This window comes from Fundulus heteroclitus, chromosome 15 (assembly GCF_011125445.2).
Source record: "Fundulus heteroclitus isolate FHET01 chromosome 15, MU-UCD_Fhet_4.1, whole genome shotgun sequence".
NCBI classification, from domain to species: Eukaryota; Metazoa; Chordata; class Actinopteri; order Cyprinodontiformes; family Fundulidae; genus Fundulus; species Fundulus heteroclitus.
In genome coordinates this window covers 17,110,144-17,135,765 of record NC_046375.1, presented here as the reverse complement: position 1 = coordinate 17,135,765, position 25,622 = coordinate 17,110,144, and the positions used below count along the sequence as shown (strand labels likewise).

At 41.4% G+C, this 25,622-nt stretch overlaps 2 protein-coding genes across 3 annotated transcripts; both read right to left on the bottom strand.

Moving 5' to 3' along the window:
* Positions 1–529: 529 nt before the first annotated feature.
* LOC105930568 (protein SOGA3) lies at positions 530–9,669 on the bottom strand. Of its 2 annotated transcripts, XM_012868841.3 has the most exons (9): positions 8,744–9,664; positions 7,603–7,827; positions 7,250–7,408; positions 6,089–6,157; positions 5,514–5,783; positions 5,059–5,439; positions 1,840–2,505; positions 1,393–1,727; positions 530–561 (listed from the first exon to the last, which is right to left on the bottom strand). In XM_012868841.3, the coding sequence occupies exons 1-8, from the start codon at positions 9,470–9,472 to the stop codon at positions 1,617–1,619; spliced, it is 2,610 nt and encodes an 869-aa protein (XP_012724295.2). In that variant the 5' UTR covers positions 9,473–9,664; the 3' UTR covers positions 530–561; positions 1,393–1,616. The 2 variants fall into 2 exon arrangements, with proteins under 2 accessions (XP_012724295.2, XP_021175280.2); XM_021319605.2 differs by lacking the exon at positions 530–561 and having other exon boundaries at positions 1,393–1,528; positions 8,744–9,669.
* Positions 9,670–12,464: 2,795 nt separating this feature from the next.
* On the bottom strand, positions 12,465–25,328 carry LOC105930574 (elongation of very long chain fatty acids protein 4). Its single transcript, XM_012868850.3, has 7 exons — positions 25,031–25,328; positions 22,297–22,388; positions 21,360–21,547; positions 20,745–20,825; positions 17,062–17,233; positions 16,817–16,944; positions 12,465–14,256 (listed from the first exon to the last, which is right to left on the bottom strand). Exons 2-7 carry the CDS (start codon positions 22,361–22,363, stop codon positions 13,978–13,980), a joined length of 915 nt encoding a protein of 304 aa, XP_012724304.2. The 5' UTR covers positions 22,364–22,388; positions 25,031–25,328; the 3' UTR covers positions 12,465–13,977.
* Positions 25,329–25,622: the final 294 nt, after the last annotated feature.

The window sequence follows — 25,622 nt, the reverse complement described above, 5'->3', positions numbered from 1 at the left end:
ACAGGTTAAATTTAATTTTAAATATAAAAAAAAAAGAGACATTCATTCTCGGAGCACCACTTAGGGTCTATGTGTGCACATGCCTGCCAGCACCAAATCAGAGCTCTGTGGGTAGCTTTAGGGTCCCCTGACAGCAAGAGTCCAGATACTGCCCCCTGGATTTTCCCTCCACCTGTTATTTAATCTGATAAATATGCCGTGTACGTAGGAGAAAGAATAAACAAACACACTTACACTGTAAACTTTACAGTCAGGAAACAACTGTTGGGTGGTAGGAGATGTTTTCTGGAAAACAAAGAGAATGTTGCATTCACAGCATGTTATAGATTACAAATTGACTTTTAATCACATCAAGGACAAACTAGGACACAAATCAAGCATGAGATGATGACTAGCTTCTGTATCGAGAGGCACAATTACAATAAAACATTATATTGTCGTTTAGAAGTGGTATTGAATATTTTCTATGTCTTAAAACATCAGCTACATCATTTCTTTGTTGGGTTGTGATGAGCAGTCAGCATCTAACCTGTAGTCGACAGCAGTCAGATTGACCTCAGTCTGGGGAATAAGTGAGGAAACGTCATTAGAGTGTCTACTTTTTTTCTACTCCAATCATCTCAGCCTAAATGCTTTTCAAGAGCTTGGGTGTTGTCTCTTTACTTCCTGTCTCTATAACCACAATATTCTGGCACCAGCAGAGATGCTTGAATCTCCCCAGAAATAAAAAAAAAAAGGCACACTGTATTTGCTTTTGTAAAAAAAAAAAAATAATCTTTGCTGACAAGATTTGGCATATTTCTATAGACTACGCGGACATATTTCTGCAAGTTAGTGAGAAGAAACTAAGGGAAAACGTCAATAAAATGGAATAAGCTGGAGCAAAGGAACCAATTACCGGCCATCAACTTTACTGATTAAATTTGTAGCGTCAGGCTCAGTGGCCTGCACTCTAGCAGTTAAGCAGAAAAGCAAAATAAAATAAAATTAACAATATATAAACAGTTTTTTGTCCTAGCCGAATTTTCTCTGCCCAGACAACGTCTTACTTCTTACTATTTTGGACCTCTTACTACTGTCCGATAGGCGTGGCGACTGGCGGTAGCAGGCGGGGTTGCGATTTAATTTCTACTTCTGCTTTGTCGACATAAATAATTATTTTAGATTCTTTTCTGCAAGAGTTAACTGGAGTCCAAAGTCTCAGAAATTGTTTTGCAACGTCTTCAAGACTGATACGCATCAATTACTTTGTTTCTCGTCTGTTCCTAGAAAAAGCCAGAAATCTCAATCATTCTCTAAGGTGTGCTCCTCTAGCCAGGCTGTAATCACGCTAATGCTTTATGTCTCAGGAATAATTTATTAAGACCACATAGAGACACTCAGGAAACTCACCTTTTGAAGCAAGTGACGCTGACAGTGACGGGCTATGATAATGGAGACTCCAGTTGCTGAAGCCAGTTAGTGAGCGGAAAAGGGCAAGTGCTGAGCTTTATCTGTGCTTTAGATTACCATGGCAACAAATGAGGCGCTTTGGCGAGAAAACAAAAAAAAAAAAAAAAATGAAAATCGACATAGCAAACACAAACGGGGATGGTTTGAACGTAGGGTGGCTTGCATCACAGAACGAAGAAGAGGGTAAACAGGAAGACCAGTTTAAAGATAGTGGCGTAAGAGAGGGATGAGAATAAGACAAGTATAAGGATGAGCAAAATGATGGGTTGGAACATCTGAGGGAAACATAACAAGTGAAGAACGGGTGAGAAAAAAAAGAAGAACAATCAGTCTTTTCTTTAGGAGTTTTGCATACCAGCGTGAAGCTATAAAGATTTCAAGTCTCACCGACAGTGGCTCCTCTGCCTCCCTGTCCTCGAGCCTCGGCACCTCCAGTCTGTCAATGAACGCTTGCAGCTCCTTTCGGAAGGCCTTCATCTGGGCGTTGATGCGATAAAGCAGTTCATGTTCTCTGATCCTGCTCCCATCGGCCTCTCCGCCCTCCTCTCCTCCCCTTCCAAACATCAAGTCACCGTTTGAAACGTAGACCCTCGCCTCGGAGATGATGGTGGCCGTGTCGGCGATCAGCCTGTCGATGGTGCGCACGAGCCTCTCCGCCTCCACGCGGATGTCAATCAGCTGTTGCCTCTCGTGGAGGCCACAGCGGCCGCCGGGCAGGAAGCGAGCCAACGAGGAGGAGGCGGAGCCCTCTGGTCCGGGCGGGGTGTGGAGGCCCCTTGTGGGCGTCATGCACCGGCCGCTGCCGTTGTTGCTGTTTCTCACCTCGTCCGAGTCACTTTCCCCGCCCACGGGGCCTTCCCGTTTGCGGTGGGGCGGGAGCAAGCGGGAGGAGGTGGAGTCCTCGTCGCTTTCACGGCGGCCGCTCCCGGCTCCGCCCGCGTCGCTCTCCGCGTCGCTGTCGCGGGGACTGGGCCGCAGGGAGAGATGGGAGGCCAGATCGTAGCGTTGCATGTTGGAGAGGAGCACGCGGTTCTCGTACTGAAGCTGCATTACCTGGAGGAGAAGAGAGGGGCAGCAGTGAGACGGGAACTTGCTTTGTCGTTGATTGCGTTTCACGAGCAAACCTACGCAGATCTAGCCTCGTGAGACCATCCTGATCTCGCGTGCTTTCAAGGTTTCACTCGCAGATCAGTCTGGCTACTTTCCGTTAAAGAAAATTTGGAGCCGTTCACCAAACGAACGTCCAATCAGCGTTGGCTTTGAGGCGGGTTGAGGTGTGACGCAACGGGAAGCGCGACAGTTCAGTCTAAAGAACATGGCGGTTTCAGCCGATGAAACTAGCGTTAGCGTGGCTATCGAGCAAGTTTTATCGGAATTACAGAGTATTTCTTTGCTGAGCTAACGAGCCTTTACCTGCAGCAGCAAGAGTAGCTTGGCTTGTGGTTGTGTTTTCGTGGTCGCTCTGTTACGAGCGACGACGAATCTGATTGGTTCATTTGGCCCGTCTATCATCAACATAGGCCAATCAGCTAACCAGTATTTTCGCCCCTTCCCAAAATTACTTCAACGGAAGGTTTCCAGATGGATATGCAGAGCAAATCTATCTGGCGGAGTCAGGTAAACGCGGATCATGAATCCCAATAGCTATCCTTTTTATACCAAGTTTTGTAGGTAATGACCCAAATACGCTAAAAAATAGGAAAAAAAAGTATTTTAACCATCAGCGCTACTTTGTGTTTAGCGTTGAATCGGTAGAAAATAGCAATGATTGAGTCATTTGTCTTTTTTTGCTTTATACTTTTCATAGCCAGTCCAATTTGGAGCCTGAACCAGATTCGGGGCCTATCGTGGCATTAACTCAAGAACTCGTGCAAAAGAACAACCTTTGTAGAGCAACTCCACTGCAAAAACAGAACTAAAATAAGTTAAAATTGAAATGAGGGTATTTGTACTTTATTTGAGCAGGTAAACAAGATAATCTGCCAATGGAATAAGATTTTTGCACTTAAAATAGGAAGAACTCTAAGATGAGCGGAGTGGTGTATGCAGTTCAGTGCAGTGAGGAATGTTCTGATCTTTATATTGGAGAAAACAAACAACCTCTCCACAGACGCATGGCTCAACACAGGAGAGCTACATCCTCAGGACAAGACTCTGCTGTCCACCCACACCTTAAGGACAAAGGACACTCTTTTGAGGACCAAAATGTTCACATTTTGGACAAAGAAGACAGATGGTTTGAAAGGGGTGTGAAGGAAGCCATCTACGTTAAGAGAGAAAGGCCAACCTTAAACAGAGGAGGAGACCTTAGGTTTCAACTCTCAAAAACTTACAATCCAGCTATAGAATTAATTCTGGCCATCATCACCTAAATTCTCACCCTCATACGGGGGATCAAAACATCGTTCCTTTAAGCCAGGCCAATAAAGACCCTAACGACTCCTCGTTACAGAGGGGTGGACCATTTTCGGTTCAATCTGCTGGCTTAATGGCTTTAATGACCGCCCATTACTAAGGGGTGGACCTGTTTTGGTTGTATGTTATCTAAACCATTACAAGGCCTTTGTTTGGACAGTAGTATAAAGCTTGGTACTGCACATTACTCCGGACTTTTTAAATTGAGAAAGCTTCCTGGAGAGGAAGCGAAACGTCTTCAACTACGGAAAACAAGTCCAGTTGCTTTGTTTTTTACTTTTTTGGAACAACTCATCTCCATCAACTTATTTCAAGTTTATTTTATCTAATTATCTTATTTTAGGGGTAAAATTACTCTTTCCATTGGCAGACAATCTTATTTACCAGCTCAGATCAAGGACAAATAAAGTATTTTCAAGAAGATTTTACTTATTTTTAGTTCTGTTTTTGTAGTTCGACACTGTAAGACAGCCAGACCCACCCCACCGTTTGCCTCAGTGCCAATGCAGGTCACACCGATGAAAAAGTACTGCATCCCGTTTAAACAGAAGCGCCTCCAGAAAGTGTTTAAAGCAGTGCGTGGACAGGGGCCATTAACGATCTTGACATGGCAGGCCGAAACCAAAACCCATGACTGAATTTCAGGAATTTTGTTTGGCAGTTATCATATACAGGGGAGTGAGAGTGGGGCTTGGAGTTAGTGATGGACACAGTGACATATTGTGAAGGGCAAAAAAGGGACCTAAAAGTACCAGTAAAAAAATATGTTAATGAGCTTGTCTGGCGTAACTGGGAAGGACATGATCTCTTGGTCCTCCCTCAGTGGCACCACTGAACCAGCATCTTAGCCAGGATTTCTGCACCCCAAAAAAGTCTTACATTGAACTCTTAGAACTTTTTTATGTCTTAGGCTTTAAAAAGACTTAAATACATCTAGATTATTCATAGTACATGTTACATTACATGTTGTTTGACCCTAAATACCTTGGAATTATCAGATTAAAGAGTGGTTGGATAAAAATACTCGCCAATTCCTTGAACTTTACAAGTATGTGCTACTTTCTGTCGGCCTATCGCTCAACATCTCATTACGATTTACTGAAGTTTGGGGTTTTATTACTTTTCTAAAGATCTGTATATGCTTTTCACTTCATTATAAATACAGAAAATATAACTATTAATATTCCAGACCTTGCCACTGAGATCATTAATCTGCAGCCTTGCAGCTTTCAGCTCCTCCTGCAGATTGTCAAATTTGGCTCCGTCCGGCGTTGCGCCTCCAGATCCCCCTCCGCCGTGTCTGGCACCTCCCTCGTGGGTGCCGGCCTTGAAACGCAGTTTGTTCAGCTCTGCCGTCACCCTCTTGTTCTGGTCCTCAGCATCGGCCAGGTTTCTCCTCAGAAGCTCGGCCTCATCCTCCACCAGCTGCAGCTGCTGCCGGAGCTCCGTCAGATCGTCGCCCAGACCTCTGCCCGCGCCCGCCCCGCCCGTCGCCTCACAGCCGGAGCTTCCGGCGCCTTCTCCCTCACCCCGGAGGTCGTCCAGCTCAGCTCTCAGACCACGGTTCTCAACCTGGTTGGAAACATGGAGACCATGGATTTCCACTCAAAAACAACTACTTTTCACTACAAGTTCTCTTGTCTTACCTCCAACTCTACTATCTTCCTTCCAAGGATGTTGGCCTCCTCCTCCACCAATCGAAGCCGCAGCTTTAGTTCTGACTCGCGGGTGGTGGGCGGACCCCCGGCCTCCCCTTTGGGATGGGTACTGTCCAGTTCTCCGTAGAAGGAGCGATACTTTTGCAACTCTTGCTCCAGACGATCCTTCTCCTTGTCAATCTTGGCCGCCTTCTTCCTCATAAGCACGGCTTCCTCCTTGATGAAGGCTAGTTGGCACCTTAGGTCTTCATTCTCTTCCTAAAACACAGAGGAGGAAATCAGTCTCAGAGAAAAGCTGGAAAAGACTCGACGGCTTAAGATTAGAGGAAAGATTTTGAGCCACTTCCTGTTCAGCCAAGAGGTCGGTCCAAGAGGATGTTTAACATTCACTAAGTCTTGCTTAATTACTTCAAGACTTCAAATCTTTTTCGCTACGGTTTAAATATACAGCCTAAAATAACATACCAAGCGTTTGACTGGAGAACACTACATAAGAATGAAAAAAGGTGAGAAAAACAGAAGATATTTTATCACACACATATCTGTTAGTGAGAGCTTCTGACCTCTGTAGGGGGCTGTGCGGGCTTCTTGTCAGCCTTCTGGATGTCTTTGCTTCCCCTTCGCTTTTGAGACTAAGAAAAAGGGGACAGAAGAATATATTTTTTTTAGACTGTGTTTTAAAATATACAGTGCTAACACAAAGTAGTGCAAACCTGTGGAGGTGAATTAGGATTATACATGGTTTTCACAAAATGTTCACAAATAGAAATCATGAAAGAGGGCCACGGAATCACGTTTTGAAGCATTTACAGCCGCCAGCCTTTTGGGGGTATGTCTCTACCAACTTTCCACACCTAGAGGCGGTTCCTTTTTTTAAATTTTTCTTTGCAAAATAGCTCAACCTCAGTCTGGATGGATGGGGATCTGGATTGTATTTGGTGGTATAGGGCTGGATGATATTTCAATAACGATATAAATTGATCAATAGACGTATGGTTCAATATAAAAAACAGGGGTCAATAAAAAGTTCAATAAAAGAACAGTGCATTCTAGCCTATCATGTAGGGTAATACTACAGTCATTACATCCTCCCAACCAATCACAAACGGAGGAAAGCTCCATCAGCCTTCAGAGAGTTCAGAGAGCACATGTTCTTTTCTCTTTTTTAACGCTTGTAGTTTTCGTAAAAAGTTGGTTGAATAAAGGGTTTTGTTTGAATCCATTTATCTAAAAATAGGTAATTAAGCAACAGCATTAAATGGCTAGGGCTGCACTTAAAATGTATATTTTGAATTGTTTTGATAAGTATCGATCAATATGATTTTTACTTTATCGACATGCTTTCATTCTATATTGTCCAACCCTATGGTGGTATCAGATTAAAGGTGGTTTAATACAACTGCTCACTACTGTTCAAAATTCTATGTGTAAAAATATTTTGAAAACCATGGATAATTTTCCTTCCGCAAAGTTTGTGTTGGTGACTTGATGGAATGTGAAAATGTTCAGAGTATGAGCCTGTTTCCACAAAAACTGAGCTTTGATTTACAGCTTGTGTCTAAAGTGTAAAGTATCTGGGTTTTTCTGGCATTTTTATTTTACAAACTGAGATGTAGAGGTGTCAGTGCACTGCATAAAAACCAAGGACATCAGGGCGTATACATGTTAGTTCAATATAAAGGACCAAAGTCAGTCCATTGGGTGCAAGTCAATCACATCCTCACCTCTTTGGTTTTATCTAGTTCCTTCTGCAGAGCCTGTTTGGTCACTTCCACCTCTATGAGATTCTGTCTCAGTTTTTCATTCTCCTCTTCTGTCTTTGTGCGTTTCTCCTCCACTTTCTCCAACTCGTGGTGCAACCGCACTGACACATCCTTCGCCACCTGCGGTACATTTACAAAAAAAAAAACGAAAAGGGGGAAAAAAAAACAGAACTGTACCAGCTCTGCCTTTCAAAATGAATGTAACTAATTGAAGTTCCTACACTCTGTGAAAGCAGCAGGACTAATAATTCAAGCAAACACCTTGCTTGATAATGTCAGGGGAAGCTTGATGGGTTTGGATTGATGGCTTCTACCTTGAGGTCCTGCTCCAGACTCCTCAGCAGCTCGTCATCAATCTCGCCCGCCTGGGCGTAGCGCAGCCTCTTCCTCTCAGCTTTGCGCAGTCGATACTGCAGGATCCGGCAGTTTTTATTGGCCCTCTCTAACTCACGCCTCATTTCCTGCAGCTGGCATGTGTCTTCTTCGTAGAAGGTGTCTCGCATCTCGTCCATCTCGGCCCTCATCTCCTCAATCTCACACTGGTTTAAACCACACAAAACATTTGTGGATGGGTCACAACGACAAATGGGCAAGCTTTGCTGTAGTCTCTCACTGGACAGTATACTTCAAATTAAGTTTTAGACGATCTATTCCTTTCTCATTCACGGACCTTGATTTGCAATGACACTAAAATGTCTTCCTTTTTACCTCTTATTCTTTCTGTTATTCATTTATTTAAAAGTATATTCCAGTTTAATAAAACACTATTTTAAGCATAGTGTTCATTTTTTATTTTTGACTGACTTAAATACGGGTAATGACATCACTGACTGGAAACAACATGCACCAGACATTTGGCCACACATTAAGACAATTAGTTTGCAGTTAGTATTTTTTTTTTGTGTGATTTAATTCTGTCCTGTTTTTTTCTTTTCTTATTTTACATATGCCATCTTTGTGCAGTTAAAAGAAATATTTTAGAGCAAAATAATTTAAGGTTCCAGTAATTTTCCTACATTATGTAAATATATATAATGTAGATGTAAATATATATATATATATATATATATATATATATATATATATATATATATATATATATATATATATATATATATATATATATATTCTTCCAATCTCTCCACGGAGCATAAATAAAGCTTGTGTAGCATAAATCCTGCCCTGTGACTATTGCTGTAAGATCCTTGTTAAGACACATTAATGATCCATGTGGATCAAAACCAGCACAGGCTAATCAATAACAAATTATTCCTCCATGGGCTGGGAGTTTTCAGAGCAGCACTGTTCTGGAGAATAATCAACAGGCTAATTGATTGATGGCCCATCTGTCACTGATTGCATGATAAGAATTTACTCGGTGTTTTTTTTTTTTTTTTACTGTTTTGAACATCCTCCAACTGTTAACAGAGAATCGTCTTATGGTTTAGTCTCCACCTTGAGATCATCGTTTTCCTCCAGCAGCCTCTCGATCTCCTCTTCCAGGGCCTCGTCCTGCTGTGTCACGGACGCCGCCTCCGTCGCCGCCTCAGCAGCCGGATCGGGCTCTCCCTGCGCGGCCTCCGCCCTAATCGCGCCCTCCGCTTTGGTCTGCATCTTCACGCCGCTCCTCTTCAGTCTCCTGTGCAGATGAAAGTGGATAAGCTCAGCCTGTAAGCATCCTCCTCTCCACGAACCGAAGCCGAGGCCCGCTCCACAGCACCCAGCGGCGCCGCTTTTCCTCTGCCGCCGCCTGCCTTTCACCCCCTCCTCCTCCTCCTCCTCCTCTTTTTTCCTTAGAGCAGAGGTTTCGTTGCGCAGAATTTCCCGAGCGGGGTTTTCTTTACGGCTGGGTATGCCGAGAGCTGAGGTGCGGCCCGGTGGTGCCGGTGGATCTCCTCTGGCCGCATCCGCCCTGTTTGGCGTGAGGAGATCAGCCTCAGCACCAACCGGCTGGACAGCTGCCCCGCTGCGCCTCTCGAGCTCCCCCTGGCGGCCGTCGGCGGACCGGGTCTTCCCCGCCTCCACGTCTTTGCCTCTTTCCGCCCTCAGGGAGGTTCTGGAGCCGTTTGGATGTGTGGCTGCTCGCTTGTTCGCTGCATCTTGAGCTCTGCTCCGTCTCCCTGAGCTTTTTCCAGCTGTGGATGTTGTTGGAGGATCTGCAGCGTTGCTGGCGACTGGCTTCATTTTCGTCTCCACATAAATGAGCTCCACGTATATCCGTTATTTTATCACAACACATCAGATGACTATAGGCCTATAAAAGGTCCAAAATGTGCAGTCTTAGTTTTAATTCACAGTTGTTTTAACATTAAAAGAACAAGGTTTCAACTTGTGTAATGACGCCACTAGATGTCGCTTTTCTCCAGCGATGACAAGTGCATCTGTGGTGAAAAAAAACAGTTTACAGAAAAGGTTTCCACCAAAGATCGACTTTCCAAATAGCAAAATAGCTGCAGAAAAATATATAAAAAGTTTGGTCGAACGCCCTTTGCTGTTTGTTGGACTTTAGGCTTACCGCAGAAGAGCCCCGTGAAAGACCGCACACCCAGGGCACCACCAGGCACCACAAGGGGCACGCACCATGACGTCAGCGTGGACGTCAAACCAGGAAGCAAATTCACACTATCTCACTGTACATCCATCTTCACGTAAAATAACGTTGAAACTACCAACCATTTATTTTTTTCTTATCGTATTCTTATATTGTTTGTTCTCAGTTATTTTCTTGTGGTTACATCCTAAATGCTGGTGAAGATTCTCAGTCATCCAGGTCATGGTCACTCCAAAAAACATTTCTCTATTCAAATGTCTTTTTTATTCATTTGAATTGAGAAAGCTTTCCGGATGCAGCGAAACGCACAATGCATTCTTTTACTTTTACAAATGTTTGTCACATTTTAACAGCAAGCTTCATAGTATTTAATCAGGATTTCATGTGAACGGCCAACAAGTACTTTGAATTTGAACAAAATAATGTTTTTAAATAAAAAAAAACAAATTAGGTATGCATTTGTATTCTGCCCCCTCTGAGTCAGTAATTTGCAGAGCCACCTTTCATTTAACTGCCTGTTTTTTTTAATATATCTACCAGCTTTGCATGTCCTGAAACTGACATTTTTGCTCATTGTTGTACGCAAAACACAAAATTGCTCTAGTTGCATGGAGAGCCTTTGTGAAGAACAATTTTCAAGCACTGTAGACTGTTGGACTTTGACTGGGTCATTCTGACTCATGAAAATGACTTGATTCAAACCCCTTCATTTGTGGGTTTAGGGCTGTCGTCCTGCTTAAAGGTAGAGTTTCAACTCTTCTGCAGCCATTAACAGGATTTCTTCAGGACTTCTCTGTATTTAGCTCGATTGATATTCTTATCGACTCTAATCAGCACCAATAAAGAAAAGTATCCCCACAGCATGATATTGCCACCCCCATGTTTTACAGTGAGGAGGGTGTGTTCAACTTGTTATATAGCTATATAGTGTTTTGTGTATCTATCAAAAGGGTAAATATTAGTGTACTGTGACTGCAACATCTGATTCCAGATGGTTGCTGTACCCCCCACATAGCTTGTGAAAACTTTAAACTCAAACTCTTATAGTTTTCACCAAAGGAATCAGAGCAGAAGAAGCAAATAATAAGATTGTGATGTAAAATAATATTGGAGTAGCCTAAACTAATGAAATCAAAATAGAATAAAGGGAAGTGTGTGGTGGAAAAAAATAAGAATAAAGCAAGAAAAAAAACAGTACCTTCTTTTTTAAATCATATTTTAAATATCTGTAAATATCCTCTCAAAACAAGGGATGTATGTTTCGTATTTGTCAGAGTAGATCCAGAGAGATGATTCTTGTCCAGCAGAGGTCGCTGTCCACACGGTCAAACTGTTCCAGAGACCTACAGCCAGTAAAACGCTGACTGTTTCCACTCGGTTAGTCCCTCTTAGTCATTTAATTGCTAATGAGATGAGTGAGCAGCGGGTCAGGTTTGTAGGGATTTAAACCCTGTTAAATGACCCTTCACCCTGTTTCATATTGTGGTCTGCAGACTGTCAGCAAACCCATGCAACTCTAAGCCCCAACAAACCTGTTGACACTAAAGCCAAGGGAACTTAGAGAGAAAATTCAACATGTAAATAGTTTTTCACAGCTTAACCTTGTTTCTTCTGGATGCATGTTTTATGAAATTGGTTTCATTAGCAGTCGCTGAATCCACTATAGAAATCCACATGTCAGTTTATGAATGTGCAAAGACATGTTTGATCATTCTTCTTGCAGCATAAAGGGGGAGCAAGCAATGGTGCCCTGTGCTGAAAGCCTTGACCCCTCTGCAATCCTCTTAGTCCTTGGCTTAGATCCCTCTGTGTCCCTGAGGAGGACAAATATGCTCCGTTGCACTGAACTCATCTTGAATATCTTACACGTCTATACCTCCTGCAGTCCTTTTTTTATCCACACCTTGATGCCAGAAGGGAGAGGAGTGGTTGTTTGCAAAAAGTGTTGCTGTACAGGAGGAACGGAGGGCGGAGTTTAGCAATGTACAGGGTGCAAAAAAAAAAAAAAAAAAAAACTTATAGCAAACATTTTAAATTTACATAGGTTTGTATATTTTTTTATCATGAAATACATGTGAAGGCCTAATAAGGAAACATTTAGGAAATATCTGCTTCTTTTGAATTATACTTTAATGTGAGACTTTCAAAGAACAAAGAAAAGGTTTAATGTGTAAGAATATAATGTAAATCAATTCAAAAATAGAATTTCAGATGCACATTCGTGCTTTTCCCCTTTTCCGATGGTTCCAACTAACTGCCCAAAGATTAGCTGTAGGTTCTCTGACAGTGACCTGCTTTCCTGGATATATTGTGGAGTGACGTGGAAATAAGCTCTTTTGGAGCTAAAGCCAATTTGTTCCCAAAGATTAGGGCAGATCTGTCTGAACAGGCTGAAGAAGATACAGCCTCTCTAGCAGTCCGACCAGCTAGGGGATCTTTCCAACCTGCAGTTCCAGAAAAATTGGGGGGTGGGGGGTGGGTGAAGAAAGAATGAATGGTGGGGGTTTGTGTGCAAAGGGCATTGGGATGGACTTAGATTTACAGTAGGCGTGGAGTCAGTCACATCTGTGTAAAGAAACAGCATCAAAACAGCCGATTTAACACATGCACTAACACAAGAACACAGACAGTGCTGACAGTTTATTTATTTCATTTAATTGTGAAGCCAGGAAGCAGTCACCTTTCTTTAAACAAAACAATAAAATTCTTAATATCTTTAAAAAAGCGTTTCCTTTGGGATGCATTTCCCCTTGCTTCTAAGTGGCAGTGAGACAATATCCTTCAAACTCATCTATGACGCACAGCAGAAATAATTTGTGAAGACCCTTAAAAGAAATGTATTGTTACAGAGTCGACAACATTTTCCGAAAGATTTAAAGAACTACCCTAAGTTTTAATCCCAAGTCTTTTGAATCAGCAACGTAGTCGCATATTAATCTATAAATGCAGCAATTTATTCTTTGCAAAACATTGCACTATCCATAGTGTCACTGGTAGATGCTGCAGATGACCGTAAAGTAGCAACAGTGCTTTGCAAAAGTATTCATTGGTCTTGACATTTTTAAGTTGTCAAGTCACAATCACAAACTTCAATTTGTTTTATGTGAGGGATCAACAGAAAGCATAGAGAAATTCAAAAGTAGAAGGAATTGGAGACATGTATTTTTTCCCCTTTCTTTCCAATTTTCAAGGGAAGTATGAATCAAAAAGGAGCCAAGAGGCCCAACATGAACTCTGGAGGAGCAGCAGAATGCCACAGCTCAGGTGGAATAACCGTTAGTTGTGCTTCTCACAGATGATTGTCTTTATGGAAGAGTGGAAATAAAAAGCCACTTTTAAAAGACAACCGCAAAAGGCATCATCTGCAATTTTCCAAATGAAGTAATCATGAAATATTTTGATTCTCTTTCAGGAATACATGCCACTTTGTGTTGATCTATGACATATCAAATCTCGATAGATTACAGAAGTTTGTGGTTCTAAAAAAAAATAACACAGGGGATATTAATACTTTTACAAGGCAATGCAAAATACAACAGATGGCAGGCGTGAGGGTTGTGTAGTTTCCTTTGATAGCCGTATTCAAATCAACTGCATCTGTAAACAAAATGCCCCCCCACCCCCCCCACGAAACAAATCAAGATAGCAAAAAAAAAATCTTCTGGTAACACTTAAAGTAATCAAAATTTATTTAGAGCACTAGTAAATAAGATAGCACATTAACTATTCAAGCTTTCAGATATAGCAGTGTTAGAATCCAGAGTACAAAAGTTGGAGGTGAATTTTGGTTGTGGATGCTGAGCATGTTTGCATCCTCTGTGACATTTTGGTCCTAACAGGGTCCAAAACACAGCTGGACAGAATAGCGTGGAGCCTATGTGATCAGCATTTTGCTTTTCTTCATAAAAAAAAAAAATGATATGGAGACAAAACAACACGACTGTTTTCCGCCTAAAACCAGAAGCTTTTACAGACTTGCCCATAAATACACACTGACACCCACTGTTCTTCTCACGTTGGTCCCGAATCACGTTAATCTACATTATCTGCAGAAATGATTGTCTGGTTGATTTCTCCCCTCCCTCCATCTACGTCCACTTGCAGATCGTTGCCAGGCACGCGCCCCCCCCTTTCTTCTTCACTCCCTTTTCGCTCTTCCCTTCTTTTGCCTCTTTCCGTTTTCCTCCACTTCTTCCATGTTGCTGTGGCCGTTGGTCACAGCCGAAGTGCCGTTGGCTACTGGCTTGCCGCCTTTCTGCGACGAAGGTTTGCGTCGGTACGCGTGGTAGTAGAAGTTGGCGAAGAGGACGATGAACGTGACGGCGTAGCCGATCAGCGCCCACTGCATCCAGCAGGGGAACGGGCAGCCAGTGTAGAGGGAATAACCGGCGTGGCCGATGGTTACATGAAACTGGATCTGGTAAACATTGAAAAATGTGAAAACTTAGAAAAGTTCATAACATTCACAATGAACTGTCAAAAACAGAAACAGTCCAAATAAACGGGGTGCCTGTATCAAGTTCTACCAAGGTTTGAAAGTTATGTTTCAAAACTAAATGAATTTTCCCTCATGCCGTTCCTATGGTTTAAAGTATCTTTAAAGAGACTTTAGAGAAACTATTTACATTGGTATCTGATAAGTAAACCTAAACGCTAACGAGCTGCACTGACAATAACATTGTTCAGTGTGGATGTTCATAAGAAGGAACGCAGACTAAGTTATTTTCAGTCTCAGAGAGGATTTTCATGCTTTTTACATGTTAAGACATCTCTGTGGTTCATCCAGGCTGCGAAAGACTAAGGAGAGTAGAACTTTAAAGAACCTATACCTGAATATATTGTGGTCTGATTAAGAAAAAGGCTGTTTACGCAATATACTATGAGTTAAAATACGTAAGTTGATGATAACAATTGACTAATCGGTTGCGGGATTGATCAAGTCCAGGGTTTTTTAAGTAGGAATAAGCAGCACCTCCTCCAACGTGTGCACGGCAGGGTATGGTAAACATAACAGCATGGCATGCATGTAAGTGTTGACCATTCACATAAGAATTTACCCTAGACGTAGCCATTTCTGTCAAAGAAAACAAACAAAATTCCCTACATGAAGCCTTGTTTCCTAGGGAGGATTGTGCACGAGCTTGATGTGCATGTTTAGTCTCGTACATGTCGATTGTTTCTCATTGGGGGAAAAACTGTTGGGGGCGGGGCTTACAGCTCAAACTTACCTGTCCTCCTCACTCACCAGGCCAAATTTGTGCAGAACCAGTTATAGTTCCTTTAAGCTGAAAACAGGATGGCTTAAAATCCAGCAAAATTGCTCTGTTTTATTCTTTTGAGCTTTCAAATATTTGGAACTGTCAGTTTTTTTGAAAGCTCAAAAGTAATTTATCTATATTCCTTAGGAATACATACAGAGATTTCTTGTTTGGTAATGCTAGCTGTTCTAACAATGCTGCAAAAGACACACAGCAATGCCTCATTTAAGATGCCAAGAATAATTTAAATACACTTCTCAATAATTTTATCTTTTTTTTTTTAAAGTTAATGAAATGCTGTTTACAGTAACATTTCCTCTGCTTCTGTCATAAATACTTTATGACTCATAGCAGGAAGGTAAGAAAAATGCTTTGAATGCATTTATGATTTTTGTTATATTGTATTTCTTTAGGAGTGCAATTAGCAGAGGCAGTTTTTGATAAAGGTCTATATGGACATCTGCCTAGCTCAGCATGGCCTAGGGGTGCAGTGACAACCCCCTAAAATGTAGGTTGCATCCGAATGGCTATTTCTATTGCTTATATGCTCATCCAGTCAACTGGAAAGGGAATGACTGTGGATTACAGCCACCTCCACCTCCCTAAAATATGGAAATTATAAATGCTTTAAATAAATATCGCTGTTTTTGCGTGTGGCTGATAACACAGAAGGTGAAGTGCTAAACTAAAGGGACACTTTTCTGGACTGCATCTAATAATTTTTGGCTCAAAATCCTCCATATTTAGACAGATTAGAGTTCAACTCAACAATGCTAAAATAAATACAGATACTTTGAAACTTTCTTTTTCGGGTGAAAACCACAGTTTATGGATGGGCCACCCTAGGACAAAATTTTTCTGCAGTAGTTAAACATACTTTAAAATATATTTGTGAAATCTATGAAAAACGGGGACCGGTAGTTTGCTCATTGATACATGTTTTAATTTTTAATTATGCATTTTTTTAAATTCTTATTGTTTGTGTAAAATCTGTTTTAATAATTCAGATTCAAAATATCACACACGCCCAGGCCCAGTCGAAGATGTCCAAAACACTTTAAAATGTTTTTTTCCCCACACAAATCAAGGATATTTAAGAACTGTTCTTGTGACCCATAGTCTATAAAGATCATGCAGCAAATAGCCAGTTATCTAGTTAGGAATCTTGCCTTTAAATCATCTGTTAAGGAATATATTTTGTCAAGTTTGTTATGCAATTTTCTTACAGAGTGACTAGCTTTGGGCTGGCTGAGCAACACCGATAGAATATCACTGCCATACCAACAAAGACACAATATTTTCTACTCAAAAATGCCACCGTGGTAATCAGAAGTGCAGAATGTGGCAAATAATGACAGATGTGAGTTTTTCTTTACTGTTGTTCATATTCGTGGGATGGTCAGGGAAATTCATCTTTCAGGTGTAATAATGTAATTTATGAAATTATTCAATATCTATGAACCCCTTTATTAAGATGTATCTAATTCCATATTATTAGCTGCGTGCTTACCTAAAGCAGAGCGATAACACCATCCCTAAAATATCACATACTGTACTGTATTACAACAGCAACATGTTACTGCCATAACAAACTGCAAGAAGCTATGTCTAAAGAGTAAAATGAGTGAAATTGTGTTGTTAGATGAGTTTCTAGTCTGTAACTGGATAGCAGGTTGATTTTTTTTGGGTGTAAGGTGCATCTCTAAAAGTGTTACCCACCATCTGAATTATGGTGAGGTATTTCTTCCACCAGAGGTACTTCTGCATGTGAGGTCCCAAGGCGGCGAGGCCATAGTAACCGTACATGAGCACGTGGATGGAAGAGTTGATGGTTGCACCGAAAAACGCTGCAGATAGGATAAAAAAAAAAACTGTATTTGGGCCAGGTTGTTGATAAATATCCAGCAAGTACAAAAGGCTGTCTCAGTCTGCAGGGTACAACAAATGGCGATCCTTATACTCACACTGTCCACCAGGGACCCACTTGATACCGATCCACCACAGGATGAACATGGTACAGTGATGGTAGACGTGGAGGAAGCTGACTTGGTTGAACTTCTTCCTCAGTATAAAAAAGACCGTATCCAGGAACTCCACACCTTTGGAGATGTAGTACCACCAAAGAGCAGATGCTATCTGGAGACATAAGAGGCAGTGTGAATGCGTGTTATACAAAGTGGTAAAGCTCAAACATCTGCACAGTGACACAATGTATCAGATAATTCTGGTATATACTAATACACATCAACGACGGCAGCTGAAGTCCGGTAAAATTCCTCGGCAAACAGTAGGAGCAGCTTCGTTCTTCACAGGTCGCATTTGAACCATACACTAGCCTGATCAGACCTCACTGAACCTTTTTTTCCAAAGGATGGAATAAGAAATCATAAAATGTTAAAATGATGCTGTTGGGTAATGGTAACATCAGTGGGTAACGCTCATGGATTTAATTCACACTAGAAAAGGGGTTTGTTCACCTAAGGTAAGATTAGCCTTTCACCTCCCAAGTACTCGGCACAGGGTAATGCTAGCTGTGTTCAGCGTTTACACTTTCGCTGAAGAACTGACCATAAAGTCAATAAAGACAGGCTACATTTTTAAACAGTGATTTATATTAGAATGCTTGTTATCCAAATTTTAATAAAAGTCTTATTAGACATGTTCAGGTTAGACATGACTTTGTTTTTTTTTTTCAATCTAAAAACTGAATGCTGATTCACTACACACAAAATCCTTCATTTAACCCAGAATATTTATTATGTAATCCATATAGTGGCCCAATATTTTTAACCCACTATTAATCTTAAAGGGGCCATGGCAACAAATTTCATTTGGCGCGAACATCCAATCTCCAAGCTAAAACTAACTTCACCGGTCCAACACGAGACTGTGTTATGTTCATGTCTTCAGCACCCTCTACTGAAGCTGTTTCCTGAGCATTTTCAAACAAACTGATTTTGAAAAAAAAAAAAAAAAACCCTCTCTACCAACGCTGACGGTGGCGACCACAACGTCGTCATTACGCAGAAGTTGGTTTAATTTTTAAATGCTATCTCATCTGATAAACCTATGAACACTGAAGCAACAGGGCAGCCAGCTCTCTGCTGCGGTCGCGGCGGAGAACTCGCTGCCAAAACAACCCCCTAAAAAAAGGTGACATTATTTATTTAGATTAAATTCTTTGGGGAAAATTATACTTGCAGCATGAAATAGTTTATACAGTGATGTCATGCCCCCTTTAAGGTTAGGTCTTAGTCACTTTAACCTATTTTTTAATTAAAAAGATTGGTAGACTAAGTTAGCAAAATTACCCAGACTGGGTTGGTTTTAATACAAACGTTTTTATAAAGCATAGCTAAGTGTGGGAACCTTAAAGGGAACGTTTGGATTACTTAAATAGAAAATAATTGTTGCACTAAACTTTCAAAGAAGCCCAAAGTAGTTAGCTCCAGGGATGACTTATCAGCTAGTCCGACTAGTATAATTTTAAATTTGTGTAAAATTAACTTAAATTTTACAAATAATTTTTACATTATATATAGATTCTCCTCCATCTATGTTACAACACTGCATTCACAGAACATTGCTGATTAGGAAGTGAGGACCAGCTCTGCCTTCAGTATAAATAACCATCTCATGCCAAAGCCACAGCAGTGTTAATGTTTGTAAAATAAGGCAAGGCAAGTTTATTTCTAAAGCACTTTTCAGTAGCAAGACGATTCAAAGTGCTGTATGTAAAACAGTTTCAAAACGACATCTAAAACATTTTTGGAACTGGTGACTCTGTGACTAATCAACTCAACTCTCCAGTGAAAATAAATATATCACTAATGAACCACTGAGATGGTTCAGACCTGTCTAGAACAGATAAGATACTGACTGCTAATAACTACTATACGAAACCACTTTTGTTATACTTTTAAGCTAAACAATACCTTTTTAAGTATTGATTTAATAATACAGTGATAAATGCCTGATTTTAACACATTTAAAAATGCATAGAAGTCTTCACAAGAAAAAACACACTTATACTTGCAAAATTTGCCACAAATCTCCATTGATACTCTTATTTAATGAAGCTGTATTGTTCCCTGTTTGTTGGACATGCACACGGTCCACATGGCCTTTCTTTGAAAGCCACTCTGATTTCTCTGAACCCGACAGCCCACTGAGTCGGAGCATAGAGCCGCCAAAGGAGGTGGAATTGACGTGACGCCACCTGTCGATCAATCCCGGAGGCTCGTCCCTTACCTGCGGCACCTGCAGGCCCTTTTCCTCTGACAACTTTGTCGGGATTTTGCATTACGAAAGCATTGCGGTCAGAGTGATTTCGTTAAAAAAAACATAGGCAAAAATGGTTAAATATTGTCAGTGAGGGAAAGTGCCAATCAGACAACGCGTTATCCCGAACGTGTAGTGGGTGATTATTCCTTTCCCAACACCTAAAAGGAGTATAGAAAAATGTAAACGGGTGGATAAAGGCATGCAGCTAACCTCACGAGGAGCTGAACACAACAGTGAACGACGGAGAGCTACCGAATGTGTCTCTGTGCGAAGGTTAACTTCAAGCAAATGTTTGGTCTTTGCTCATAATTACACTGACTTAGACAACTTTAGACTTAGACAACTTTATTTGTCATTTTGTATGTACAGAGTGCATACAGAACAAAATTCCGTTGCATACAGCTTTTAAATTACAGTATAAAGTGCAGCAGTGATTAAAAAGTAAACAATTGAAATGTAAACAATGCAGGAGAAAGAAACAATGTGCGATCACTGTATGCTTTGCTGTATGCTAGGTCCTGCATGTACCTAGGCCCCGCCCACAGGAAGCTGTATGCTTAGAGGTTAATTTAAAGGGTAATGATTGAAGCTAGATCTGCTGTGTTTTATGTCTTTTGCATATATGTATGTTTCAACTTCAAATGTTGCAAAAGTTGAAGCTATGATCAGTTAGCAGGACTGATGGACAAAGCATTTAATAGGTAGTGTAAAGTAGAATATTACACTCCTAGTACAGACTTTCACTGTCTTGACATGGATAGCTCGATGGCAGCATATACTAATATATATTTTAAGTTGGGTATAAGTTAGATATCTAAACTTGGTCCGTGGTTACCTTGAAATAACTTCACTGACTTGATGTACAAAACATTTTTTTTCCTCTGTCTTATTTCCCTTAATGTCGGTAGGAAAGGCAAAAATGCCTCTGATAACAGTGAGCTTCACTATCCCTGCCATTACAACGTCTTTGTTGTCAGGGGTTAGATTCGCCTGTGGCACGCTTCCGCATGGGAGGAGCGATCTTACAGTTGGCGTCACGTCATTTGGCTCTTAAAGGTAGTGTGACCAACTACCACACCCTCTTTGTCCTTAAATCAGCACGGCTGGAAACGCCAGGCTCTCATCATCTCTCTGTTGCTCTCCTACTCTGGTGCCCAGCAGAATTAGTGATCTTCTTAACGTCAGCAACGAGATTACGGCATTACTCCACCTGTTAGCCACAGAGAACCGCTCAATGCTGCGTGCGTGATTTGGTGACCGCCGCAGACGTCCACATTTGCTTTGTGAGTCCATTTTTTTCTCCAGACATGGTAGGATGTGTGCACAGGTTAGCTCAGTGAAAGGTGCATGTGAGGGAGCTTACCCTGACTTCATTCACGTCATTTGAGTAGTTGACAGGCTGACACAGGTAGCTGTACCCAGCGGCTCTTGATGCTAGTAGGAGCTGATGAGAGTGTGCAAATGGCAAAGTCAGATCAAGGCAAAGGAAAGGTACAAAAAGGTACAGCAGCAAATATTTACAGATACAGGATCTCCATCGATACAAGTCTCATTTCAGGAACAATCTTTAAAAACATCTCCGCATCTATCTGTGGTAAATTATTCCGAACTATCAATTTAACCACATCAACCACTGATGACTGATTTCATCCTGAATTTGGATTGGCTTGGTCTGACTGAATTGGTTGGTATTGAACTATACTGGAAAATACTGTACTTGGACCAAGTTTGATTTGATACCTTTGTATAAAAATTTCACCTGTTTTTCCTCATAGAATGCAGAGTGATTACCTTTGCTACACGTTGGTTCTGAATTAACTATTATCCTTATGCTATGCATCAGGCTTACGGAGCAAGGATTGCAGAACAAGTCAAATGATCTTTGAACAGTGGAGACCAGTTTGCTTTTCATCACTCACAGGTCTTTAACATCTAGTAAGACTTTAAAAAACGACAACCCGTACGCAGTGGCACCGACCTCTTTGGCGATATAGAAGTTGAGGACCACCATGCTGAAGTTGTACACTATGAGGGTCTTCCTGAGCGTAAAGGGCTGGCGGTCCTGCATGTACCTAGGCCCCGCCCACAGGAAGATCAAGTACAGGCAGCTGATGGCCAGTGTGGGAGAGGGAGAGAACATCATCGGCCAGTTCTCCACCCTCTTGTCTGGAGAAAAGAAGTTTTTTTTTGTTATTACTGACTTTCCACGATAGATTTATTAGGTAATACTTCATCTTTTTTGACAGTTAATATGTTACTCCAACCACGTAAATGACATTCAAGTAGAAATGCACCAATCACCCAACCAGACACAGAAAACAACCAAGTTTCCGTTGATCGGCTGTGTCAATTTTTTTCACCTCTTCATTAAATGCAGCAAACTTAAGAACTACTTTTTTCAGTGTATGACCACATCAATAAACAGAATTTAGTTTGAAGAATTACAGAAATTAGACAAAGGCTATGCTTTGGTGCATAAATGGGAACAATCTTGTTGTTGCTGGATACAAAACTACTGTATCTATTGGACAATCTGGATCCCCCACCCCACACCCCTGCATTGATGTATTTAAAAAAAAAGTAGAATGAGTCAAACTAGTATCAGCCAGGAAGAGCCTGATCAAACAAAGGTTTAGCATGGTTATACTGTTGTTTATGCTTATTTCTCTCCCAACATAACCGCTCCAGTACTCCTTAAAATTGAATTAGAGCACAATTAAGTAGTTCCCTTGCCTGCCTAGGAGAAGAAAACAAAATGAACTGGAAAACTTGGGACCAATTCTGCTTGTTTTTAGTATAACTTAATTTAGCAGCATAAATCAATACAAGTCCAAGCATTTTTGAAATCCAGTTCAGCAAAATGTAGCACCCTCCATCCAGTTTATAATTACCCCATCATCAGGAACCCGACTTACCTGCTATAGTAAGGCTCCATTTATAAAACTCTACTGTGTCATTCACAAAATGTGTTACAACCTCCATAGCTGTACCGCTGGTCGTGATTAAACTGCGGAGACAGAAAAAGAGCAAAAAAAAGAGAGACAAAAATTAAATTACAGGTCATGCACACCACATCAGAGGGACACATGGCAACGCCCTGCCATCTCGAGTGGATACGGGTTTTGCTTACAGCTGCAACACAGAGCATGTTATGTTTTAGTTGCTTGTGTTAGGGTTCTTAACTATGACAAAACAGGACTTTAAGTACATGATCACATGGTGACCTTGGAAATTAGAAGCCAGAAAAAAAGATTTTAGTTAAAGAAATGCTTCCTCATTAAACATTTTTGTCCCATTGTAAATGGCTGCATTGGTACGTGTGTGTACTTGTAATGAGAAGATATTTTTTTATACATTACCATTAAAGTGAGGACCTTTTTTTTTTTTTGGTCCTCATTTTTCTTTGGGCTAGGGCTTTGGTTTAGGACTAAGATGCCAATTAAGTTTAGGGTGGGAGTCAGGGTTAGGCCATAGAAAGGGTTGACAATGAATGGAAGCTAAGCCAAGGTCCTCAGCAAGTATCTAAAACCAGGATGTGTGTGTAGTCAGGTGATAGGTTTGCAAATTTGGTATCAGCAACAGCCATACAAATGGAGTATTCAGGTAAATAAATGACCATCCTCTACTGAGACAGCATCAAGTTCTGAGTTCTAGAAATGCTTAATGTTTGATACAAAAAACAAATAATAAACTTTTAACATGTTATAAAAATAATTTTCCCCAAGTTATGTCAACACAGGCCTGTTTATTTATCTAATACAGGTTGCTGTCTGCTGATTTTACGTTGGGTTTGATTGATCTGGAAAGTTGGAGTTCAGATTCAATTTAAATTAAAAAATACTTTATTCATCCCAAAATGGAAATGAATTGCTGGTGTAACTCGTGTTACAGGGGTTTCCTCAAAAGGTTGTTGTAGATGGTGATGGATGCAGGCAGGAAGAATCTCCTGTAGCGGTCTGTCTTACGGCTGATCTGGAGACGCCTCTGACCGAAGACGCTCTGTTGTTGGACAAAAGTCTTCTGGCGCTAGCTACTAACAGCAATATCAGACGGTCACATATTTCTTCGCATGTTATGCGTTCAAACTCTAAAGGAACATTTTCTGAAACGATACTGCTATGTGTGGCACCAGAACTGCAGTGCACAAAAGAGAAACTAAATAGCCAGAGGTTCCTTGATATAGTTCCCAGTTTGAAATCCAATAAAACAAAAAATGAAGGAAAGAACATGGTCCTCATTATGCATTAAAGCGTATGTCCCAAGCCTTTTTTGTATTTTCATTAAAGAAAAAGGGGACACCCAAGTACCTGCTATTTGTTCATGTCTTTACAGCTGGGATCCGAATTTTTCAATATTCGACTAGCCTGATTTGAGTGGACCAAGGGGACGTTGGTTGATTCCTATCTGTCGCTGATCGACTGGTGCGACTCTAGCTTATATCTGCAACTTTCATTATGCTATTTATAGTCAGCAGCCATCTTGAATAATGAATTTGGGGCTGCTCTGCAACCTCTGACTGCATGGAGGCGTCTACATATTGTAGAGATACTCTGGAAAATCCCAACTTCCAAAACAAAGAGAAGGCACAATTTTTGCTTTCCAGCCCGGAACCCTAATATTAGTTGTTAGGTGTGTAATTAAAAAATCTTCAACAATGCAGGATGTAAAAGAGCTCTTAGGTGAGTTGGGATGACCCACCCTCAAAATGAAATTCTGTTTAGGGCCCGATACAAGCTTTGGCTGGCATTGGATTTCTCCCTAATTAGGGTGCCTTACATAACAAACAGCTCTTATCCGCCACAGAGTTGAGAGCTTTTGTCTTTATATTAATCTATTATTAATCCGATGAGTCAGATCAGTTGTCCTTTAAATAATTAATAGCTAAGTATACAGTAACTACTCTCCACCAGCGTGAGTGCCGAGCAAAAGAGCCGAGCACTTCAACGCAGTGTTGCATTTTAGGCGTGGGGATTAAATAATCTGCAGGGATGGGCAATCTTTGAAGGATTTTGCGCGATATAGCGCATCAGGATGTAGTTCAACCCGCCGAGGGACAGAAGCCAGATAAGAGCGAGAGGGCGAAGCGCAACAAAGAGACCGGGGGCGCATGTGTCAGCAGGTTTCCGCTCTGGCCGCCCAAGAGGCTTAAATTCAATTGATCAACGAGCTTAGATGAGGGCCTAAGTACAAATGCCCGGAGAGACACCGCCTGATCGGTGACTATCTGCATGCATGCATGCATGGGCTGGAATAGCCAAAAACAGAAAACTGTATGCGGAGAAGGCGGAGCTCAAAACTCAAAACGTTACGGATCATGTGTTGGGAATTTGCACTTAACAACGTCAGTGGGACAACACTTTACCGGGTGTGTATTTTTGGAGGAGTTTCTGCGCATTCACAGCCAGTCGCGATTTCAAAACTATAAAGTGGACTGTGGTATTTTCATACAGGTTGTTTTAACAGGCTGACTGTCTGCTTGCTGACAAGAGTCCGAAATAAGAATAATAATACAAATGAATACATCTCATCAGAGGGTTCTCTGTCACCTTACACGGTTAGGTTCAACAGGTCTGAAGTCAAAAAATGAAAAGCGCTATTCAACACAAACAAAGTCAACACCCAAATACCCAAACGGTAGGAGTTACTCACGTCCTTGGTATTTAACAGAGTATAATGACATCCGGTACAATTTGATGCCCAGCCCCGTTCACTTCGCCCCCTCTTCCTCTCCTTTCCTCTCTTCTTCTGCTTCTCTGACGTCGCACCTACTCAGTTTCTGCGTCGCTCCTCTCGCACCTCCACATTGAGCAGCAATATGTATATATTTGGCAAGAAACTAGACAAGGCAAGTGAAAGAAAAAAAATCTACGTCTAATGAGTAGCGCGCGACGCACGAGGTCCGCTCGGCCGCATCATCATCTTCCTCCAACCTCCTGAGCACTGAGGAGACAGATGGAGGCTTCGCGCATGCGCGGTGCGGCCTCTCGTGTGTGGCGGCTCTGGGAGACACGTAAGCCTACTCTCCTTTGCTTTATCTTTATTCACTGCTCGTGCGTTGCACCAATCCCTAAGGTGATCGGTCCTCCACGAAACCCACTTAGCAACCTTCTAAAATCCAAACCATCGCACAGTTTTCGCCTGATTACAAACAAATTAAAAGTACACAGAATATTCTGTATTTTGAGAACTATTTCTCATTGTTTAGGTTTTGTTGTGGTCTGGATTTACTTTCACACGTTTT

What these genes read in the sequence shown, in the direction of transcription:
- LOC105930574 (XM_012868850.3), bottom strand. Translation starts at nt 22,363, where the DNA reads ATGGAGGTTGTAACACATTTTGTGAATGACACAGTAGAGTTTTATAAA. An exon ending in ACTTCTATATCGCCAAAGAG is followed by an intron (nt 20,826 to 21,359) that starts GTCGGTGCCACT and finishes CACTCTCATCAG; the next exon opens with CTCCTACTAGCATCAAGAGC. An exon ending in ATGACGTGAATGAAGTCAGG is followed by an intron (nt 17,234 to 20,744) that starts GTAAGCTCCCTC and finishes TTATGTCTCCAG; the next exon opens with ATAGCATCTGCTCTTTGGTG.
- LOC105930568 (XM_012868841.3), bottom strand. Translation starts at nt 9,472, where the DNA reads ATGAAGCCAGTCGCCAGCAACGCTGCAGATCCTCCAACAACATCCACA. An exon ending in GGAAGATAGTAGAGTTGGAG is followed by an intron (nt 5,440 to 5,513) that starts GTAAGACAAGAG and finishes GTTTCCAACCAG; the next exon opens with GTTGAGAACCGTGGTCTGAG. An exon ending in AGGCAGAGGAGCCACTGTCG is followed by an intron (nt 1,728 to 1,839) that starts GTGAGACTTGAA and finishes TGTTTCCCTCAG; the next exon opens with ATGTTCCAACCCATCATTTT.